Below are 22,662 nucleotides of genomic sequence, written 5' to 3' on the forward strand. Positions count from 1 at the left end.
TTATTTTTTTACTGTCAACCTTTCTACTTTAATTTTTTTTAATTTTTGGACAACTATTCAAATGCTTGCTAATAGTTTCTTAGAATTTTTTTCAGTAGAATTAAAATATTTAAATTAAGAAATGAAATAAAAAATCGTCCTTGAGTCCCATTAACATATGGCACAATCCAATCAATCATATTCTTGAAACAAAAAAAAAGTTAACTCTATAAAAATAATTATAAAAAAATAATTAATCCGTTTTGCCATTTTTAATGTGAGTAGTTTATTACATATAAAAAAAAAATTATTAACAGAAACGCATTTGTAAAAAAAAATTAAATTAAATGACTAAAGGTAAGTCCGGTACTACTTAGAGCACTTGTTTTTTGTGTAATAAACACTCATCATCACTTCACATTTTTTTTATAATTTTTTTTCACCTAAAATTTAGTTATTATTTATTTATTATTATAAAGAAATGAATTTTTGTGATTCTAGTTGATAAGAGTTTGCGCTAGTTTGTAAAATATGCTAGATTAAAATAGGTAATGATATAGATTGAAAGATTGAAGATTAAGAGCAAGAATGAAAAAAAAGTAATTAAAAAGAATCAAATTTTATTTTTTTCTGATTTTTTCTCCCTTTTTTGCTATTTCTAACTCATTCTAGGGAACTACCGAAGATAGAAATAGATAGAAAAAATTGGCATCCCAAATATTCGAAAAAATTAAAATGTAATGAAAAATACCTCACACAATCTACCACTACTACTCACATCCGTTCCAATCAGGATTCATTCTATCTTTAAAAATTTTTATTTTTAATAAATTTTAGATTTTAGAAATAAAAAAAATTAAAACAGGAAAAAAACGTCATCAGTTCCATATCTCTTAAAAAAATATCTCTTTGTTGTACCTATTTATTAATAAAAAAAATAATTATTTTCGTTGTTTAGTTTAAATTTATTAATTAGTCTAATTTTAAATGCATTTTTATTGAATTATTTTTGAATTAATTTTTCTTTAATTTTTATTCTAATAATTAATTAAATAATTAATTAAAAAGTAAAATTTAGTGAAAAAAAATTTCGTATAGATGAATACTAAAATTAATTATTAAAAAAAATAATATACAACCTATTAATATACTGTGGTAAAAAAAAGTAAATAAAATACTCTAGACATACAAAATAGATTATTTTTTCTATGTAAAAATTAAATTTAAAATATACCGAAAAAAAATTAACTAATAAAAAAAACTAACCTTAAGCTGATTTATTGTAACTTTAACAATGATAAATTAAATTAAATAAAATTGTAATTTAAATTGATATTTATTACAAAAAAAAAATAATGATTAACTAAGTAATAACGTCTATCATGTAATAAGAGAAAATTCTGTAAACTATAATGAAGGAAACATAGATCAATAAAAATGACTTTCTTGTAAATTTTTGGAGGCTTTTTTTGTATAAAAAAAATCGGTAATGTAGGTATCTAAAAAAATTTTATTGCTAGAAATTCAGAACAGAATTTTTTTTTTTAATTTTTTTTGAAAACTATTGAAAAAATTTGTTTCTTGCTATAATATTTTTTAAATATTTACTTGAACTTAAAAAAAATATTGTCAATTTTTATTTGATTCTTCGTTTCAATAAAATTGTCCAAAATTTTTCTAATAAAATTAGGGAAAAATGGAAAAAAATAAAAAAAAAAGTTTTAAAATACTTTTTTCATTTTTACCAAAACTTTTAAATTTTTAACAAAATTTCATTTTTCAATTTTTTGAAGTTAAAATAATACAATTTTATATTAACTTTTTTTGACTAAAAAATAATTAAAAATTTGTGTAAAAAATTGGTAAAAAAATCCAAAAATTAATGGAAAAATATTGTTCTATTAACTTCAAAATTGATATTCCATTAATTATTAGCATTTTTTGAATTTGTAACGGATTTTTTTCCATATCTACATAAAAATTAAAAAAAAAAATTTTTATTTAAAATATCGAATAACTATCAAAAAAATTTTTTTTTTAGTAAATAATTTTTTAAATATTTTTGAGAATAAAACCCAAAAAATTTATGTTAAATTTCGTTTTTCAAATATAAAAATTTGTTACTGAAACATTGAAATATATTTTAAAAATTTAAAAAATAATAAAAATATATTAAAAAGACCAAAAAATGGTTAATTTTGATGAAATTTTTAACTTTTTTTTTGCCCCATTTGAATTTTCGGCTTTTGAAATGGAGCAGGGAACAAAAACATAGAAAAAAAATTTGAAGCGGCCTTAACTTAAAAAAAATATTAAAATTTTTTTCGAGCAATTACCTAATATTTAAATTTTTTTTTTATTTTTGTAAATTTACTTAATTTTTTCAAAGATCGATTTAAATTTTTATACATATTTAAAACTATAACGTTACCCCTAGAGATCAAATTGACTTCTTAATGAAGTTTCTGATTCCTTAAGGGATCAATTTGTTCCGTTAAGGGCTAAATCTAATTTTTTAACCTTTTATCCCTCTTGAAAGAATCAAATAGACTTTGTGTGAACTTTTTGCAATGCTGGAATCAGAACCTTTCTTTTTTTAAACTCTTTTTCTTTGCAAAATTTAACAAAAATTCTAAAAAAGACTGGCGCCAAAAAAATTTGTATTCAAAAAAATATCAATAACGGTAAAATTTAACTTTGTGATAACAGAAAATCCCAGCCATCATTTTAAAAATTAATTTATCAATTTCAATCGTCTCAACAATTACCGTTACTAACCTCAATCAGCTGATTCAATCCCAATAGCTAAAAAATTATCTCGCCTCAAACCGACTTTACCGTTAAACTCTTTGCTAAAACGACTTCCGCGCCAAGCGGTTTCCTCAACATACGTATTTCCCATAGACACTAAACAAATCCCAATGCCCAAAAAATCTCTTATCACAACAATACACAGCATACGTAGCTCCATGGCACACCGTACCGCAAAAATCCGAGACGCTCAAAATGAAAAGTGGGATGGCAAAAACAGTCATGCTGTGTATCAACAAAGTCGGAAAGTCGGAATTATTGTTAAAAAATTTATTATTTCATTCATGAGTTAAGTGTTGAAGCAGCAGGTACACATCAGCAGCAGCAGCAAGGAATTTTAATTCTTCCATCTCTGTTGTGTGTCACTTACTTACCTATCAAAAAAAGAGAAAAGTTAGCAAGCTACAAAAAAAAAATATTAATTAGAAAAAGTCCCGCAAAGAGGAAATACTGGTTTTCAAAATTTTTATTTAGATGAAATAAATAAAAATTTCATGAAACAAAAAATTCGGAAGAACGGACCACAAGCCGAACACTCGTTTGGATTAAATGGATTAATAGAAAAAAATAACAGAAAAAAATAAAAAAAAAATCTGTGGTGAAAAAATTAAAGTGAATTGTTATTATTCCAAAGTAATAATAACTAATTAATTAATTTAAATTAAAAAAAAAATAATAAAAAATAAAATTACATAAAAATGGCTTGCATACGATCAAATCGGTTTTGTGCCTGTGTCCAAGATAAAGTGTCTCAATTTGCAAAAATTCTTCACAGCAATCCACAACAACAAATACTGATTAAAAAGGATTTTACAACTACATCTTTCAATCCAGCGAAATCACAACAGGTACCCTTGACGGGCACCTTAGTGAGCAATATTTCGAAAAAATGTCAGGTAAATATTTTCCCGTGTGCCACTTTTTATTTTTTATGCGCTTTATTATTGTCCGATTACATAATTTGAGGTTAACTCCGTGAAAATCCGCTATTTTCGTGGAAATTTCCGGCAATCGTCTTGTGACCATTTCGCGAATCGCCACTTTACGTAATGCCAAAACGCCCAAAGTCGCAGCCAAATGCGAGAAATCAAGTGAAAAGTGTTCAAAAGCACTTTATTTACATTTTGGAAGAATATTTTTCTCAATGCCCCACACAACACAATGCATAGCCATACGTTACAGATGTAGAGAATATAGAATAAAATTTGTTTGAATGTGTGAAATGGCATGTGCGATAGTGTCCCCAATTGATTTTCGCAAAAAAATCGCGGCGAAAAAACTTGATTTACAATTCCACGCGAAAAATTTGCTGCACTGGTGCATTCGGAATACAACTTTGACCAATTTCTGGCTCGACCATAAATTTTTCAGTCAAAATTTATGAATTCAATTCAAGCCTCTCGTTTTGTACAACGGTTTGGTCGTGTGCGAGCGAGCTCGATGTGCCTCAAAGTGTTGGTTTGAGTTTGAGTTTTTTTTTTACACACTCTCGCATCATTGTGCATGCATGTTGTACGTCGTCATCCGCGTACAAAATATACATTTATTCATATGAAATATTTATATGTATAACGTTAACACACATTGATAATGGTTTACTTTTTCGAAAGAAACTTGAATAGAAAGTTTACTTTTTTAAATATAAAGATATATATAAAACAAAATGTAAAAAAAAACTGTACGTGTGATTGGTATTAATTATTAAAAAAAATATAAAGAAGGCGAAAAAATCACTTTCAAAATATTTGCTAAAAATTTCCCTCTTCTTCTTGATTTTTTTTTTGCGTTATATTTTTTTTCGTTTCTTCAGTTAGAATAATTTTTTTGCAATAAAAATAATTTTTAAAAAAATAAAATTATGTAAAAAATAAATAAATAAATTGAAATAAAATAAATTTTTATTAAATTAATAAAAAAAAATTATTAAATTATTTAAAATTTAATTAAAAAATTAATTGAAATTAATTTTCACATTGTTTAAAAAATATTGAGTTAAGCAAAAATTAATTAAATGCAATTTTTCTTGTTTTTTTTATTTGTTATTTATTATTTATTTATTTTAAATTAAAAAATAAAAAAAAAAAAAAAAAAAAAAAATATTTCAAAAAAATTAAAAAAAAAAAATAATAAAAAAACCTATTTTATTAGAAAATTATTATCAAAAATAGCATTTTTTAAAATAAAAAACAAAATTTTTCAAAAAATTATAGACTTTTAGTAATTTTTAAATTATTTTCCTGCTAGGATTGACAGTGAAAAATATTATAAAAAATTATAGAAATGTTAATCATTTTATTAATTTATTTTTTTTACCAAAAATTAAAAAAAAAAAATTTTTTTGATTTAAAAATTCTATTAGATAACAATATATATTTTTTATAGAATTTTATTTAAATTAATTATTTAAATTAATAAAATAATTAAGTTCAAGTTATGATAAATTTTATTAAATTTATCTAAAATATTTAATTTTATTAATTAATGAAAATTAAAATAATTCAATAAAAAATTATCATCACACTTAAATTAAAATAATTTTTTTTATAAATTTTAAATAAAATTCTATGATTAAAATTATTAATTTTTTTTTAAATAAAAAAAATTGTTTAATTAAATTTTCTTTAACATTTAATTTTAAATTTTATTATTTTTAATAATTTTTGGTCAAAAATTTTAATTAATTAAAATTTTTGGTCCAATTAATTAATTAAAAACAAAATGTAAATCACGTGTGTTACCAATGATCGTCCATTCATAACTTTTACACACCTTATCCACCAAAAATACCTTACATTTCATTACGCCAACCTACCAACAACTTACACACGAAAAAAAGTGTAAGAAACAAGTTTTTCAACAATTATAAAAAAAATATCTGTTTGAAGAAAGTAAGGCGAATCTCTTGCTATCATCTCTTGCCATACTCTCAATGGAATGTACACTAACCCATTTTTTCTCGCATCATCTTCTTTTTTTTATTTTCTTGTTCTTCTTAACTCAACTTTGTAATATGTAGATTTTTTTTTAATCAGTGGCTTACCTTGATTCAATGATTCGCTTCTTCCTCATCAAACACATTAAAAAAAATATTTGCGCCAAAATTCAATTAACCTTTTTTTTCAATTAAATAAAAAATATGATATATCATTATCAAATGTATGCCAAAAATGTAAACGTCACAAGACCATTATGTAAAAATTTTGAAAGTGGTTTTTTGAGTAAATTACATCGAAAACAAAAAAATATTGTTTTACAATAAAAATAATTTTTTTAAAAAGAAAAAAGATTGAACACTTATGACGCATTGTACCTATGTAACAAGTGAATGAATAAATAATAACATTCAACACGAAAATAACAGTTATTATATTTTTTATGATTATTCAATTAAATTAATACAAAAAAAGCCTTGATTAGTTAAAGATACAAAAAAAAGCTAGTTTTTGTCGCATCTTTTATCGTTTATCATTCGTTCATCATTTTTGTCTTAATAGATGTTAATGTTAACAAAAATCTTCTTTGATGCGTTAAACTGGTTATAAAACTTTTTTTTTTATTTTGAAAAAACTCCCGTTATAAAGTTATATTTTATTTTATCACCTTACTTTGTTGTTGTTGCCAAGTAGTTTGTATAGTTTGTCATTTCTTTACAATTAAATATAGGTTGAAGATAACTGTATAATCGTCGTCGTCGATTGATAGACCTACATAATAAAGTTTGCAAAAGTTAATTGATTTCCCTTTTTAACGCATGAGACTCGTAAAAATTTCATTTTCAATACACTTGTATGCGAGCCACAAATATTTTTGTGACATACTGTTACTTTTCAAAGATATTTTTATATTTTTATTGAATATTGTTATTATTATTACATACTTTCAATGTTAAGAAAAAAGACAACATTCAAAAGAGTTCATCTACTCACACAATCGTACATCATCGCGTCTGCTAATGTTCATATTTATATTATACGAAAAATCATGTTTTTATAAAAGTAGGTTATAAATTCTTTCTCAAATCGGGTATCGTGTTGTATATGCAACGTATGCCTAAATGAATATTCGATCAGCAATCACTTCGCAGCAAGTACTTTGCTGTACGACTTTGTGTGCGAACGATTACTTTAGGAGCAGGTTTTCAGTTATTTCTCATTTTTTTTTTCATACAAACAAATACTCGAAAAAAAAATGGCAAAAAATATATATGTTGATTGTCTGTTGTTAGCTGCTTGATATTCCTCCGCCAAATTCACAGGTGACAACGCAGCTTCATTCGACTTTCTTTTGTATATATTTATACACATAACATTCCAATATATATATTTATATGTATATTTTTCGTATCAAAGTCTACAGACCACTTTCTTTGCTGGTCGAGATTGTCGGTCTACTTTGGCATATTTTTGTATTTTTATTTATTTATCGCTTTTTTTTTGTTTTTGAGAATGGAACGATAACGTTGAAGGAGGAGGGAATGTTTCGTAATGTTTCATCTAATTAAATAAAGCAAGTGCGTAACTTGCGTATTAATTCACCACTATTCGTTTCTTAATCTCGAAAGAGTGAGAAAAAAAATTACCGTAGGCATATTTTACTGATCAGAAAAAGAAATTTCTCTTATGTAAGCAATACTGCTCAGTGGTTATTATTAATATTAATCACACCGATTTATATTTTTTACGACTTTTAAATATATTGAAAAAAAAAACGAGAAGAGATGCAAGATCTTATCGGTTCGGAGAAAAATGAGGTTATGAAGAACTTTTTGTGACATAGTTCTTATTTTTAAATGGAATGAGGCTGTTGCAATTTTTAGAATAGTTACGGGTTTTGAAATGATATGATTTTCAATTTTTGTCGTCTTCATATGAATGTGTCTGAAGATGTTGTCTTTACGGGGAAATGAAGTTCATATTAAGAAACCTGTTGCCTCATAGTTTTTTTATATCACAGTTTTGCCTCATTTTTTTTCTTTAACTGGTATGTAGTAAGGCGAGATAAGTCTTTTAAAGTACAGCCTTTTTTTATTAGTATGTATTTGTTACCATCCTTGCATAGTGGCAGTGATAATTCTCTGACTGAAATTAAGATTACAGCATTGTAGTTGGAGGAAAAAACATTAAGCTTAAAAAACCTCATCTTTTCTTTCACATTTCAATTTTGGTGGTCGTGCGCCATTTAATTCGTTGCCATTGAATATATCACAGTCCTCCCTCAGGCCCAGTTGGAGTGTTTTATTTGGTTAGAGTGATCACAGGATGAAACAAGAAGCATGAAACGAAAAATAAAAAACGAGAAACACACAGTGATTGGGCTTCAATTTCTTCTTAAAGCTAATCTTTGGTAATTCAATGTCACTCATATCACAGGATGCTGATGCAACGGTTTAAGGTGGAATTTGTCTCGAAATCAGTCTTAGCTCTCTTCTCCACAAAAGGACGTTGTTTTCTTAAGTTGTAGGTCACGGGACGTAATTCAAAAGCATTGCAAATATGACTAGAATTAATTCTATCGTTTAGGACATCATGAACGAACATACAACAGTTAGACACTCCAGCATCAGTCAGCATATCAATCAAATTCAGGCAATGCTTATAGGGAGTCAGTTGGTTCTTTTTCCAGTCCAGATTTTGGAGACAAAAAATAAGGAACTTGCTTGATGGCTCAAAAGTTCTAAGAGCTCAAAACTTATCGAACTAGTTCCTTTGCATTATTTCGATTTTTTCGTTTGACATTTCAAACAGTAATGTGTTTGAGGGACCTTCATATTTCCAATATATCATATTTGTATTGAATATTTGTGTTACATGGCATATTACAAGAGAGCCTTGATTTTACAACCTTGATTTGAATTTCCTCCTGTTTCGGGAGGGTCATCTTCCGGATTTTTTGTTCATGATTTGGATCTTCTTTATTGCTGAAAAGACAAATAATAATTTCAATTAAAAAAACAGAAAAAACTTACGGATCCAAATCCATTTTTCGTGAGACGTCTGACATGATGACCTTTGCATGAACAGTTTAACCTAAAAATATAAAAAATATTAAAATTAATAAAAAAATATTTTTTAAAAATCTAAAAAAAAATTTAAAGTAAAAGTTTAAAAATCCAAAAACAAATTCAATAATTGCATCGGCCTAAATTTTTAAAAAATGCATTTTTCAAAAGATGATCTTAAGACCTTGTTTATTCTTGACTCAGTTTACAGTAATGATCATCATCATTATTGTTATTATTTTGAGGTTTAACACATTTTTCTACGTAAAAAAACTTATACAATGGAGGAAAAAAATCTTCAGAAAAAATAATTCAAGGTTGTCTAACTTGTTCAAATACAAGAAATAATAAGTTCGTCAAGAAAGATGTTATGTTAAACAGGTGCTGACAAAGCTCGTTATGATAATCAGGACAAACAAGTCGAGGGTCACATCACTCTTGAAACTTTTGATTCGCATAAATTTCTTTTGAATATTTTCCGCAAACAAAAAACCTTGTTTGCGCTACTCATCATCAATGAAACTCTCATAACCGATCAAAAATTCAAAATAATTTTTTTATTGATTAATGATGTTTACTATTTATATTTATTAATAACCGAAATAAATTTGTTTTGAAAAAATATGTTAATCATATTCAAAAAATATTTTGTCGATCGATGAATCGGGCGGATGGCATCGTGCAGCGTTTGAAGTAAACGCTTAAAACACGCGCATCATTAACAGGTGTAGTTAACGTTTGGTGTTGAGGTTGCGTGGGAACCCCGAACTTGCCTAACTTAATGATTTGATGGATTTATTTGAGGTCGAAAGGTGATGGATGGATGTCGTTACGAGATAACAACAATGGATTGGTGCAGACATTGAATTTGAAATCAACGTCAAGTTCGAGTTTGGAACAATGGAAGGGAGACGCGCAGTGATGACACGCTTAGTAGCTACTTAGAATATTTGTTTCGCTTTATCAAGAACATGCCTTGAATAACAATTTCTAGTCGTTAATTGCAAATTTTTAGCTCGTTTTTGCAATATAAGTGGCAAGTGATGAGCATAAAAAAAATAATGTTTATATTCAAAAATAGTTTAGGATTCATGGTCATGCATGAGTAAATGGGGCTTTTTATTATTCATTTTGGTTATGAATAAGATTTCTTTGTAACGTTGTAATGACGTTGATCATCATGATCATGATGATGGATATCGGTGATGAAAAGGATTATGATTAAATGATCGATTTGTGATGAAACTTTTTTTTACGTCAATGTAAAGTTATGAAAGATCGAAACAGTAAACTATAATTGATTTAAAAGTGGGTTAATGAAAGCTATACAATTCTCTGAACTTCTCGGAATGGATTGGAAATTCCAAATTTAGTAAAGGAGACATTTGGATCAACAAACTTGAACTTTATTCTTTAACTTGAATAAGGCTTGAAAGAAAGCTGAATAAAAAAAAACATTTGAAAAAGTAGCCAAAAACGATATACTTTACATTTCTGCTTCAATATAATTCATAAACTGACACAATGCTATGAAATTTAGACAAATCAAACCAACAACTGGCAACAACCAAAAAAATCCAGAGCAACAAAGACTTTCTTAACTAAAAAGATTTACAAAAACTTCGATTATACTCGAACGCTTAGCGGTTCGAGACTCAAATTCTTGCAAGTCTTTTCTGACTTCAATTAGAACAAATTTACTAAGATCTTTTAGAAACCCTTTGGAGCCTTCTGAGAGGGTTGAGAAAATTCTGAGGTTGGCTGTTTGGGATAACTGGTTAAGAGCTAAAACCAACTTTTGGATTTCAATGAGGAGGCGAACGATTCAAGACTAACAAGACCTCAATTGAGCTTCTACTTTTATAGATCCATGATGAGGTCATGTATTGATTAATGAAGCTCTATATTGATTTTTAACAATGAAACTGATTTAAATGAATTACAAAAGGATTACAATAGGTCTTCGGACCGCGGTGATGCATCCTCAAACCTAACCTAAAGCTTCAAAAACTAAAGGTTAAGATCGCAAAATGATTTTGCCAAATGTAAAAGTTTTCGGAAAGGATATTAATTTACTTTCAAGTAATTTAGTAAGACTAAATTGAAGTTTTTATAAATAAAAAAATAGAATATTAAATTCTACACGTTCTTTGATGTTCATTAAGTTAGTTTTATTTAAGTTAGTTGGACAATTTCTTTACATGTTGAATAAAACTAACCTAATGAATATTATCAAAGAACGTATGAAGTATGAAAAATTCTTACCAGATTACTTGAAAGTGAATTTATATAATTTAAGAATTACCAGGTTTTAGAGAAAGAAGGCACATTTGGACCACTATAAACAGAATAAGGTGCGAAAATGGCAAATGCAATTATTTGTTGTCTAAATGGGGAAAGAGAGATGATCCCTTTTGCAATTGCAGACAAGTTGACCAAACAATAAAACACATAGCCCTTGAATGTCCCTTAACGGCATTTTCTGGATCGATTACTGATATCCATAATGCCAGTAATCAAGCAAAGCATTGGATAACGAATTCTAATATTGTTTTATAGTTTAAATTTAAATTGATTTATATAATTTTTGGGAAGCTCAGTTTACTATAAAACTACCATATGCCAATTCTATGACAAAAAATCAATTAAGGAAAATTCAATTTATAAATGTCACATTCACTTTTCGTGGGCGTTTTTTTACTTAATTACGCAAATTTAATTGATTTCATTCATAAACTTACCAATTTAGTTAAATCAACACTTAAAATTCCTCTTACCATAAATCGTGCAAAGGTGGAGACGCCTGGCATTGTCTTTTAATAATTTACTTCCACTTTAAAGCTTCAAACATGATGATATATGGTACCTTGGATGTCATCATCTCCGATACAAATCTCCTCTAATACGTTGTCAAATGATGGATATACTCGTCCACTAGCTCAAGTTAACATACATATGCGATATTGAGGGAATTATGTAATCTCTTCAGTCAATATATAAGGCCGCCAATATCTATAGGCGTGTAAATATTAAACATAAGCGTGTATCTCTCGTCGACGACGTCAACGACGAAAAAAAAGAAGATTTTTCTTTGTAGTGATATTAAATATTTACATGCTTAATTAACATTTTTTATGCAATCATTGAAATGAGCATGAGGATTTTTTTCTTTCGTTGTCATCGATTTAATTGACCAAAAATTTTTAACTTTACATAATTCCTGAAACCTTTAATTATGTTGCCACGGAATGATGACCCACATCAAAAAAATACACGTTAGATGAGTTATTAAAGGATTGGCTACAAGTCACGTCAACTCATTGATAATCAATTTAAACGACACTCGTCCAATCCGCAATAAACAACAAATACCTTTAACTTTTTATAGTAATTTACACATAATATTTTTATGAATACTTGTAACGCTTAATTATGTAATGTTACATATCATGTAGCAGCAGCAGCGGCGGTATGAATGAAAGTAAATTTATACTAACTTACCCATACTGAAAGATAAATCACGTCACGTTGTTGGTGGTCAAAGATGGGTCTAGTAGTGACTGAAATAAAAATAAAAAAAAACTAGTAAAAAAATAGATAAAACTCTCGATCAATGGAGAGAAACCTGTTTCGAAAATAGGACACAATGCATCTCGCTGACATGACATCGAACGATGTTGATGAAGAAGAAGAATGGAGGTGAATGCAACAACTTTTGCTTCTTGCATGTCTGTCGCTGTGTTGGTTGAAAAAAAAAAACTAAATATTTTGATAAAGAGAGAGATAGATGGATGAAAGTGCAAGAAAATAAACAAGTAAAAGTTTGTTTGTCTCTGGCGAGTTTTTGTTTTTCTAAGTGAGGTTGATAAAAATTAAAATGATTTTTATTTTCGATTTTTTATTAGTTTTTTTTTATTGAAGTCAATTATTTTTTTTTATTTTCTATCTGAGAAAAAATAATTATAAGAATTATTCTATCTCGATTTTTGATTTTTTTTATTTATATCAATAATAATAAATTTAATTTTAAAAAATATTTTTCAAAATATTCAAATATATTTTCGAAATAAAAATTATTTAAATTTTTTTTTCTTGAATAAAAAATTAAAATAGAAAAAATTGAAAATAAAATTTAAAAAAATTAATTTATTATTTTTTTTTCTAAAATTTTTAAAATATGTTTGACATATTTTAGAAAAAAAAATTAAAGAAATATTTTATTTTTTTTTCTTACTTGTCCAAGAAAAAATTTAAAAATTTAAAAAAAAAAAATAAACAAATAATAAAATTAAATAAAATTAAAAAATTAATTTAACAATTTTTTTCTCAAACTTTTCAAAGTGATAAAAAATATTTAAAAAAAATATATTAAATTTTTATTAAAAAATTTTTGAAATAAATATATAAAAAAATTTAAAATAGAAATAATCTAATTAAAAATAAATAATTAAATTAATTAATTAAAAAAAGTTAAATTTATTAATAAAAATTAAAATTAAATTAATAATTTAATTAAAATTAATAAATTAAATTAAATCGAAAATTAAGTTATTATTTTTTTCTAAAATTTTTCAAAGGAGTTAAAAATTTCTTTAAAAAATCAAACAAACAAATTTCCGATGTCATTAATTTTTTGTCATTAAATCTAAATAAAGAAAAATAAACAAATATAAAAATGAAAAAAATAACAATTAAGTTAGATTAAAATAAATGAATAAAAAATTTTAATTTAAAATTAAAAAATTAAATTAAAATTAAATTAATTAAAAAAACAAAAATTTTATTTAAAAATCCAAATATTAAATTTTAAGCTGCATATTTTTTTTTATAAAAAAAGAACTTAAAAAAGAAAAAAATCATCTTTTTTATCAGTTCCCGTCATCATCATCGTCGACCCAAATTCGATGCCCACGATGTACTCATATATAATTTTTTTTTCGGGTAATAAACAACAATTACGTCCAAACAACATCCTTTTCGGCGGACTTTTTTGCTTCACAAAAAATATTAATAATCATAAATAAAAGAAGTATATTTTTGACGGCAATCGCGAAATTCCCATGAAACAACAACAACATGTCTCATGCACTTGTCTTGCATCATACGACCGCCCAAGGTTACTTCTCATTTCTTTTTCTTTATTTTATAAATCCTACAATGCATAAAGAAAAGAAAGAAGAAATTTTTTTTCGGTTCGTATCATATAAATGCAGTTTAATGTTATATGTATAATACATGATAATAAAAAATATTAAAGGGCAGTTTACATGGAAGCAGGAACAAAAAATAAAAACAGCAGTACGAAAAAAAACTTTCTCTTTCCAAAAACAAAAATTTTATATTTTTCATTCATGTCGCGCTCGAGCATACGTGCATGCATGATAAAAGTTGTAAATGCCTGATACGTGAAAAGATCATGTTTTATATAAAAATATAAATAAATATATAACATTATTAATAATAAAAATATTTTTTTTGATGTATAAATAAAAATTATCGATAAAGTCATTATGAACACGAAATTCGGGTCATTTAAAAAAATTTTATAAAGAGATAAAGAAAAAGGTCCTGATGCAAAAAACATTAAAATTAAATAACAATCGTGATAAGATTTCTGAACAATTATGTAAGTTTAATTGTTTAAAAAAATTAAAATAAAAAAAAATTAATAATTGTTCGACTTTAAAAATTTTTTTTTTTACAAAACTGGACGACATGCCATTTAAATTTTTTTTTAAATCTTGTTTGTGTTAATTTTCTCTAATTTTTATCATTCGAAAAAAAAAATGTTCAAGTGATGACAGAGCAAGCTTGACAAGTTGTCGTTCGCGTGATGAAACTAGATTCGAAACTTTTTCTTTTTTTGGGTTGACATTGAAGATATTTTAGCAAGTTAAAATCATAAATAAATATAATAAAATAAAACTAAAGACGATGAGAGAAAAAAAAATGAAAAAAATGTAAAAAGGCGGATTTTGAGTTTGTTTAAAATAAAATAAAACAATGTCACATCGCGAACACATGTAACATGATATTTACTCAAAAACCAGCAATAAATGAATATTTTATGAATGAATCTATGTAGTAATAGTAATAATAATAATAATATTTTTTACTTCACATCTTGACGACAACGAACCGAGCGAGGGAACGATGTGTGAAATCCTATTTGATCAAAAATTATTGATTTAAAACGTGTGACGAAATACGAAATAATTTAAATTAAAAAGTTAGCAACGGAAATTATTTTCGCATCATTATGATTTTTATTTTATTATTTTTTTTTTTTGCAAAAAAATTAATCAAAAGTTACACAATTTTAATTTTTGCAAAAAAAAAAATAGTTTAAAAAAATTTATATATTCAGAAGAATGCGAAAATCTTCAACAAATACAAACAAAAAAGCGAAGAAAAATTATATAATATGATTTTTTTTTATTTTATTATAGAGTAGAGTAGCGACACAACCTGCTATCAAAATAATGTCATTCATTCGCGTATTGATTTTTATTTCGTACGTTTTAAAATAAAAAATTACATCATTTTAAAATTTATTTCAGAAACCTGTTCGATAGTAAATGAATGTGTCTCATAAGTTTGTTTAAAAAAAATGAAACAAATATAACAAGGACGATATTTTTTGTCTAAAAAAACTGTCTGTAAATTTTAATATCTTATGCATGATAGATTAGTTTGGCAGTTAAATGCTTCAGAACACACCTTAATAATGATAAGATTCTTTTGAAAAAAACGTGATACGAATATTTATTTGAAAAATATTTCTGAAAATAATTATTTTTTTTTATAACTAAGCAATTTATTTTTTTTTGTTCTTTTGTGTTTAAAATTTAAAATATTTTTTTTTATAATAATAATTATTACTTATGATAATGCTTTATTATTATTTAAAAAAAAAATATTTTAAACATTTTGTCATGCAAAATTTTTTAATAATTAATTGTTCTAAATAATAAATATATAAAATTAAAAATTTTAAGCTTTTAAAATTTTAAAAATTATTTTTTAGCAAATCAAGAAACTATTTGTTAAAAAAATGAAAAAAAAAATAATTTTCAAAAAATTTCAATTTCAATTTAAATTTTTTTTTTAATTTTAATAAATTTTTAATTAAATTTTAATATGAATATTAATAAATATTTTTTTTTATTTTTAACATAAAGTATTAATTAATATTATTAATATTTTTAATGTTAAAAATTTTTTAATTTAATTTTTAAATTTTTGAAATTTAAAATTTTTTAAATTTAAAATTAAAAATAAATAATTAAATAATTTAAAATAATAATAAAATATAAATATAAAAAATTAAAGAATTTTAATAAATTTTTTTAAAAAAAATTAAACTTTAATATGAATAAATAATTTTTTTAAATATTTTTTTTTATGTTTTTAATATTTTAATAATTATATTAATTAATTATAAATTAAAATAATTATTATTTTTTTTAATATTAAAATATTAATAATTATTTAAAAAATAAATAAATAAAGAATTTTAATAAAATATAATTAATGAAAATTTTCACGTCAAAAGGTTAATAACCTCATATTTTTTTTATCATTAAATCTATGAAATTCATGAAAAATGAAACAATTAAAATTTATGTTTTTATATTTTTATGTTTATATTAAAGAAAAAAAATATAATTATAAAAAATGCAAAAAAAAAATATTTTATTTGATAATCTATTGAGTAATAAATTATTAAATAACATAAAAATATAAAAAAAAAATCAGATGCACAAAGGAAATAATTAATTTTAAGTGTCATTGTAAATAATTAATTATTTTTACACTTTTTCATCTTTTTTTTAACACTCTTTCTAAATCCCTCATTAATATTCATAGCGCATTTGCAACACAACAACAAAGTATTGCACAAAAAGTGCAGCCACACCTCTTGTACCATTATTATCACATCGTCACTTGTGAATTGTTTGTTTGTTAATATACTCATAAAAATAAAACGACAATGAATTTTTGTGTTTTTTTTAGTGGTAATCATATGTTCATCTTCTTTTTTTTATTATTTTAAATTATATACTACACAAGATTGTTTGTAAATATCATAAAAAGTGAAAACAATTGAAAAAACCTTGACAACATTATGACAAAGTTAAAAAATTAAGATGTTTTAACATTATTATATAATACATTGTTGGTCTTTGTTTTTGTTACTATAATTGTAAAGTAATAATTAATTAGAATTTTAGATTACAAAAAATCATAATAACGATTAAGCAGGTCAGTGTTAAACAACCTTACTGACATAGATAACCAACATACATTTAACAACTGTTAATTTTTCGTTCTAACTATTTTTTTTATTAAAATAATAGAAAAAAATTGGTTTATTATAAAATAATTGCTAAGGTCAATTATTCACTTGATAACTAGACTAAAACTAAATAAAACATAATATTAAATTTTATAAAAAAAATATTCATGAGAATTATTTTTTTTAAGTATAATAAATAATTAAGTACAAATTGTACAAATCAACATTAATTTATTTTTTTTTTGTTTTTTTTTTTAATAAACTTAATAAACTGTTGGGCGATTAACGGAACACACGTACAATAAATTAAATTGATACGTTTTTATTTGTAAAATTAATCAAACCTATCAAACATAATAAATTATAAAAAAAACATATTTTTTATTATTAACTAAACTATGTTTAATAATATTATTAAAGTTACTTTTTGTACTTAATTGGTAACTAATGTTATTTTAAATGTTAACTACCTATTATTTTCGTGCCTAGTCAATAAAATTTAATTTAAGGGCATGATACATGATTAAGATAAAGTTATAAAAAAATAGGTTTGAGGTTCGTCGCTTGTTGAACAAGTCTTTTGTGCGATACTTGAAGAAGTGAGAAAGAGAGACAGAGAGAGAAAAAAAAAGTCATTGAATCTAACGAAACTCATCATCATCATCATCTCTATGTTTGTTTGTACGTCCAGCATCCAATCAATATGTTTAACATACCTTTTATGTCTGTCTGGCTGATGACCCACTTATAATAACCAGTAATAATAGGCATACAAATATTATGCACCTTACAATTACAAGTCGTACGTGGATGAAACAAGTTATAAGTTTCATCTAATATGTTGGTCAACAACGGTTAGCGTCGACGACGACGACGGTTGAATGAATGAACGGACAGAAAGAAAGATGTTTTCTCATACAGAGAGAAAAAAATCAGCAAATTTGTTCGTGTATTGGATATTTTCCATTTCATTTTTCACTTCGATTTCATGCTCTTGATACCACGATAAACTTAACTTTGAATACGTTCGATGTGTGTTTAAATGGTTGTCAGACAAGTGAGTGATGGGTTGCACTGAAATGCTTCTTTTCGTTTAGCAGGGCAGACGTGAAATGTGGTACTTTTTACTTTTTATTTGAATATTTTCAGGAATTATTGAAATTTGCATTGGGATTTTTTATTTAAAAAAGAAAAATAAAAAATCCCAATGCAAATTTTTATTTTTAAGATAAATTTTAAAATATTTTTTAAGAGATCGAGAGAAACTGAACAAATTGAAATCAATAAACTTAAAAAACATCAAAATTTGCACTGGGATTTATTTATTTAAAAAAGAAAAATAATAAATCCCAGTGCAAATTTTGATTATTTAAACAAATTTTTAAATCATTTTTTAAGAGTTCGAGAGAAATTGAACGAATTGAAATCAAAAAAGAAACAAATCTTTCACAAAACATCAAAATTTGCACTGGGATCTGTTACTTATAGAATTTAGTTTTAAAATTCCCAGTGCAAATTTTGATGCTTGAACTATTTTAAGCTTTGATTAGTTCAATTTCTCTCGATTTTTTATATTTTTATTTTTGAATTTTACTCAAATTATTAAAATGTGCACTGGGATTTATTCATTCAAATACAAAAATAAAAAATCCCAGTGCACATTTTAATAATTTGAGTAAAATTTCAAAGAAAAATTCTAAAAAATCGAGAGAAATTGAACGAATCAAAGCTTAACATAGTTCAAGCATCAAAATTTGCACTGGGAATTTTAAAACTGAATTCTATAAGTAACAAATCCCAGTGCAAATTTTGATTATTTTTTAATGTTTTATTTTAATTCGTTAAATTTTACTCGATTTCTTTAAAATTTGTATTGGGATTTGTCAATTTAATAAAAAATCGACAAATCCCAGTGCAAAATTTGAGGATTTTTTTTAAATCGAGCGATATTGAACGAATTTAAATAAAAAATATCAAAATTTGCACTGGGTTTTTTTTATTTTTTTTAAAATAAACAAATTCCAGTGCAAATTTTGATTATTTTTTAATGTTTTATTTTAATTCTTTCAATTTTACTCGATCTCCTTAAACTAAAATAAAATTTGTATTGGGATTTGTTAATTTAAAAAAGAAAAATAACAAATCCCAGTGCAAATTTTTATAATTCATTAAATAAATTGATTGATATTATTAAAATTGAGTTAAAAGTAAAAGGCTACATGTTTGGATCCTAATAAACGGTTAAACCTGAGTGTTTATAAATTATATTATTATAGCATTTTATTATACATAAAGGTAGTGAAAGTTTGTGTATTAGCAATAAATATTAAACATTATAAAATAATAATGTTTTATACAAATTTTATATAAAACCACGATTTTTGTTAAACAAATGTCTGCAAGTAAAATTGCAAAAAAACTTTTCCACTAAAAAAACAAAGAAAATAAAAAAATCAGAAACTGTAACTAACTGATAAGAAAATTTACGAGGAAATAATTTTTATCAATCATCATCATTTATCTTTATAAAAAAATATATTTTCCATTGTGCATCTCAATTAATAGGGCAAGAAACAAAAGAATGACACAAAATTAATTCGTTATTTCACGGAATGTCAACACTGATAATTATGATGGATGAGAGCTCTTTGCATATCCGTCACAATATTTTAAGTTTGCTCCGTTATTAACTACAATTACAATCTTGCACATTATAATTATATATTTTGTTCAAAAAAATTTTTTTTTAAAAAACTTAAAGACCCAAGTTCTACCCATGTTTAGTTAGCAATAAATTATAATCTTGCAAAATCGTGTCAATAAAGCGCAACGATGCGCGGATGTCTATTTAATTAATATAAATATTGATTTTTATGATTTGTCAATCAATCAAGTTGAGCTCGCTGGTGGTGTTAATTAATATCTCATCTTATTACAAGTTTAGTACAATTGTTAATAAATAAATGGAGATTTCGTAAATAAAATACTTACATGTAGGGAAATTCATGCTTCCATGACTGCATTGTTCCTAATTGCATGGCAAAGAAGTTAATTGAGTGCACTTTTATTTAATTTAATTATGAACGAAAAAAATTACGTGTCAAATGAAAAAATGATTGTGTGCGTGTGTTAAATTATTTTTTTCTGATTTTTTTTTCAATTATTGTTATTAATATTATATAGATTGGTGTGTAATTGCGTAGCGTCCCATGCAGAGATATTTCATAAGGTTTCAAAAATTAAATGTTGCTGAACTGAATTTTTCTCGAATTTTCTAGAAGGTGATTTTTATGATTTTACGAAAAAAATTATTAAAAAGTGGTCCAATTTTATTGTTTTAAAAAGAAAAAAAAAATTAATTGCTATAGTTTTTTATAGTAATTAATTATAAAATTCATTTATTAAATTATTTCAACAAAAATGATGGGAAAATATTTTTAAAAAATTTTTATTATTTAATTTTTATTATATTTAATTTTCAAAAAAAATAATTTTCTTCAAATTTTATAAAAAAATATAAAAGTAATTTTAAAAAATGGGGTAATTTTAAAAAAATTTATTGAAATTTATTTTTTTTATTTTATTTAATTTTTTTTTAAATTTAATTTTTATTTTTTTAAAAATATTCAATTAAAAAAATGATAAAACAATTTTAAAAAAATAATTAAAATTGACGAAATTTATTGAAATGTATCTTTTTTTTAAATTTTTTTATTTATTTTTATTAATTTTTTTTTAATTAAATTTTTTTTTATTTAAAAATATTCAATTAATAAAAAATGATAAAAGATAAAAATGATAATTTTTTTATTTAAATTTTTTTTAAATAAAATTTAATTATTTAACATAAAAAATAAAATATTAAAATTATAGTAAATTAAATTTAAAATTTATTAAATTTTTATAAAATAAATTTTATTTTTTTTTTCAATTAAAAATTATTTATTTAAAAATGAAGAAGATTTTAATTTAATAATATTTAATTAATTAACTTAATACCAAATAAAATTAAAATGATTAATTAAATATTAAAAAAATAATATTTAATTTAGAAAAAATAAATAAATAAATTTAATTAATTTATTGTTAAAAATTAGTATTTAAAAATTTTAATTTTTTTTAATTATTAAAAATTAAAATTAAATAAAATTAAATTAAATAAAAATTTTTAAATAAAAATAATTTAATAAAATTTTTTTAAAATTAAAATTAAAAATATTAAAATTAGTTGAACTTGCATCAATTTAAATTCAATTTGATCAATCATTCAAAAGACATTTACAAAAAAAAAAAAATTAATTCTTTATTTAACCCATAAACAATTTTTTTTTCTCGGTCCCCAACAAATCTTAAAATAAAAACTCGTGTTGCTAATCAATCAACAATATATGCAAAAATCGCAACATTTGAATTCAATTTTAAACAAAGACCAACCTTGATGATTTTTGTGATAAACAAAAACCCAAGTATTAGCTCAAAAAGTGACTTCCGAAATTTACGAGCTACCTGCTGTCACGTCAAATCAATAAAAATAATAGAATCTATTATTTAATAATTTTTTTTGTAGCTCTTAATAGTGTTACGTTGTAAAAAAGAGAGAAACAAAAAATACTTAAAATGAATAATGGTCACTAATTTAACGCATCATTATCCATTTATTTGGTCGTAATAACGTCTTGAAAGTGTGTGATTAATGTGTGACTGACTGGGCTTCTAGTTGGACCGGCATTTCCTCAAAAGAATTACCCGTAATAAATAATATTTTAATTGTATTAAATCTGCCTTTTTTGCGTTTTGGGCGCGCAGCAAGAAAAGTTGTTGACCTAATTTCACCCAATAATTTTTTTCTCAGCTTTGATTTTTTTTGCGCATTTTTTTTAGCGAACAACAAGTAAAAGTAAATGAAATGCGGACAATGACTTGTTTCTTTTATTTTATTTGTCTGAGCGCGAACGAGTTCAAAAGATTAATTTCTCGTGTCTGTTTTTCTCTCTCTTTCCTTCTCTCTCGCGTTAAATTGAACAAAAAGGTGTCTTGTCTAAAAAAAAATAATAAATAAAAACAAAAAGAGGAGTTTTGGCAGTTATGCAATTTTTACCTGTTAACTGCATTCCAGTGCGAAAAATTTTCAGGCTCATTCACCGCTCGAAGCGTAAACTCGAAACGGATGTAAAAAAAGACCAAAAAAGTTATTTGCATAGTTATGTTGTGTCTTCGGTGTATACGTGCGTCGAGTCACACACAAACCAGTTTAAAGATCGCCAAGTTGAAATATTTGACAACGCACAAGTTTTAAGCACTTGCTCGTGCAAACAATTTGATAATAATAAAAATTACTTTACAACAAATTTGCGACAAAGGTTGTCTTTTTTCTCTCGTGTTTTGTCGTAAAAATTTATTGCTGCGCCATATATGTATCGCGTGAGTGATAATAGGGGATCATTTAAAGTTTTGTTAGGAATACGGAAAGATTTTTGCGAGATAAAAGCAGAAAAACCGCAAAGAAATTGAATGATTGAATGGATGGTGAATTGGGCGTGAATGTGGCTTGCTGTTGTGTGGTCGCGAAAAAAAT

General features: G+C 24.2%; 1 protein-coding gene across 1 annotated transcript in view; it reads left to right on the plus strand.

The window, feature by feature from the left end:
- Positions 1–3,027: 3,027 nt before the first annotated feature.
- Positions 3,028–22,662, plus strand: part of LOC134833665 (all trans-polyprenyl-diphosphate synthase PDSS1) — a 44,114-nt gene continuing 24,479 nt past the window's right edge. The window contains exon 1 of the mRNA XM_063848067.1: positions 3,028–3,686. Within this exon, the coding sequence (XP_063704137.1) occupies positions 3,489–3,686 (198 nt within the window). The 5' untranslated portion in view covers positions 3,028–3,488. The remainder of the gene's footprint in view (positions 3,687–22,662) is intronic.

This window comes from Culicoides brevitarsis, chromosome 3 (genome assembly GCF_036172545.1).
Source record: "Culicoides brevitarsis isolate CSIRO-B50_1 chromosome 3, AGI_CSIRO_Cbre_v1, whole genome shotgun sequence".
Lineage (NCBI taxonomy): Eukaryota > Metazoa > Arthropoda > Insecta > Diptera > Ceratopogonidae > Culicoides > Culicoides brevitarsis.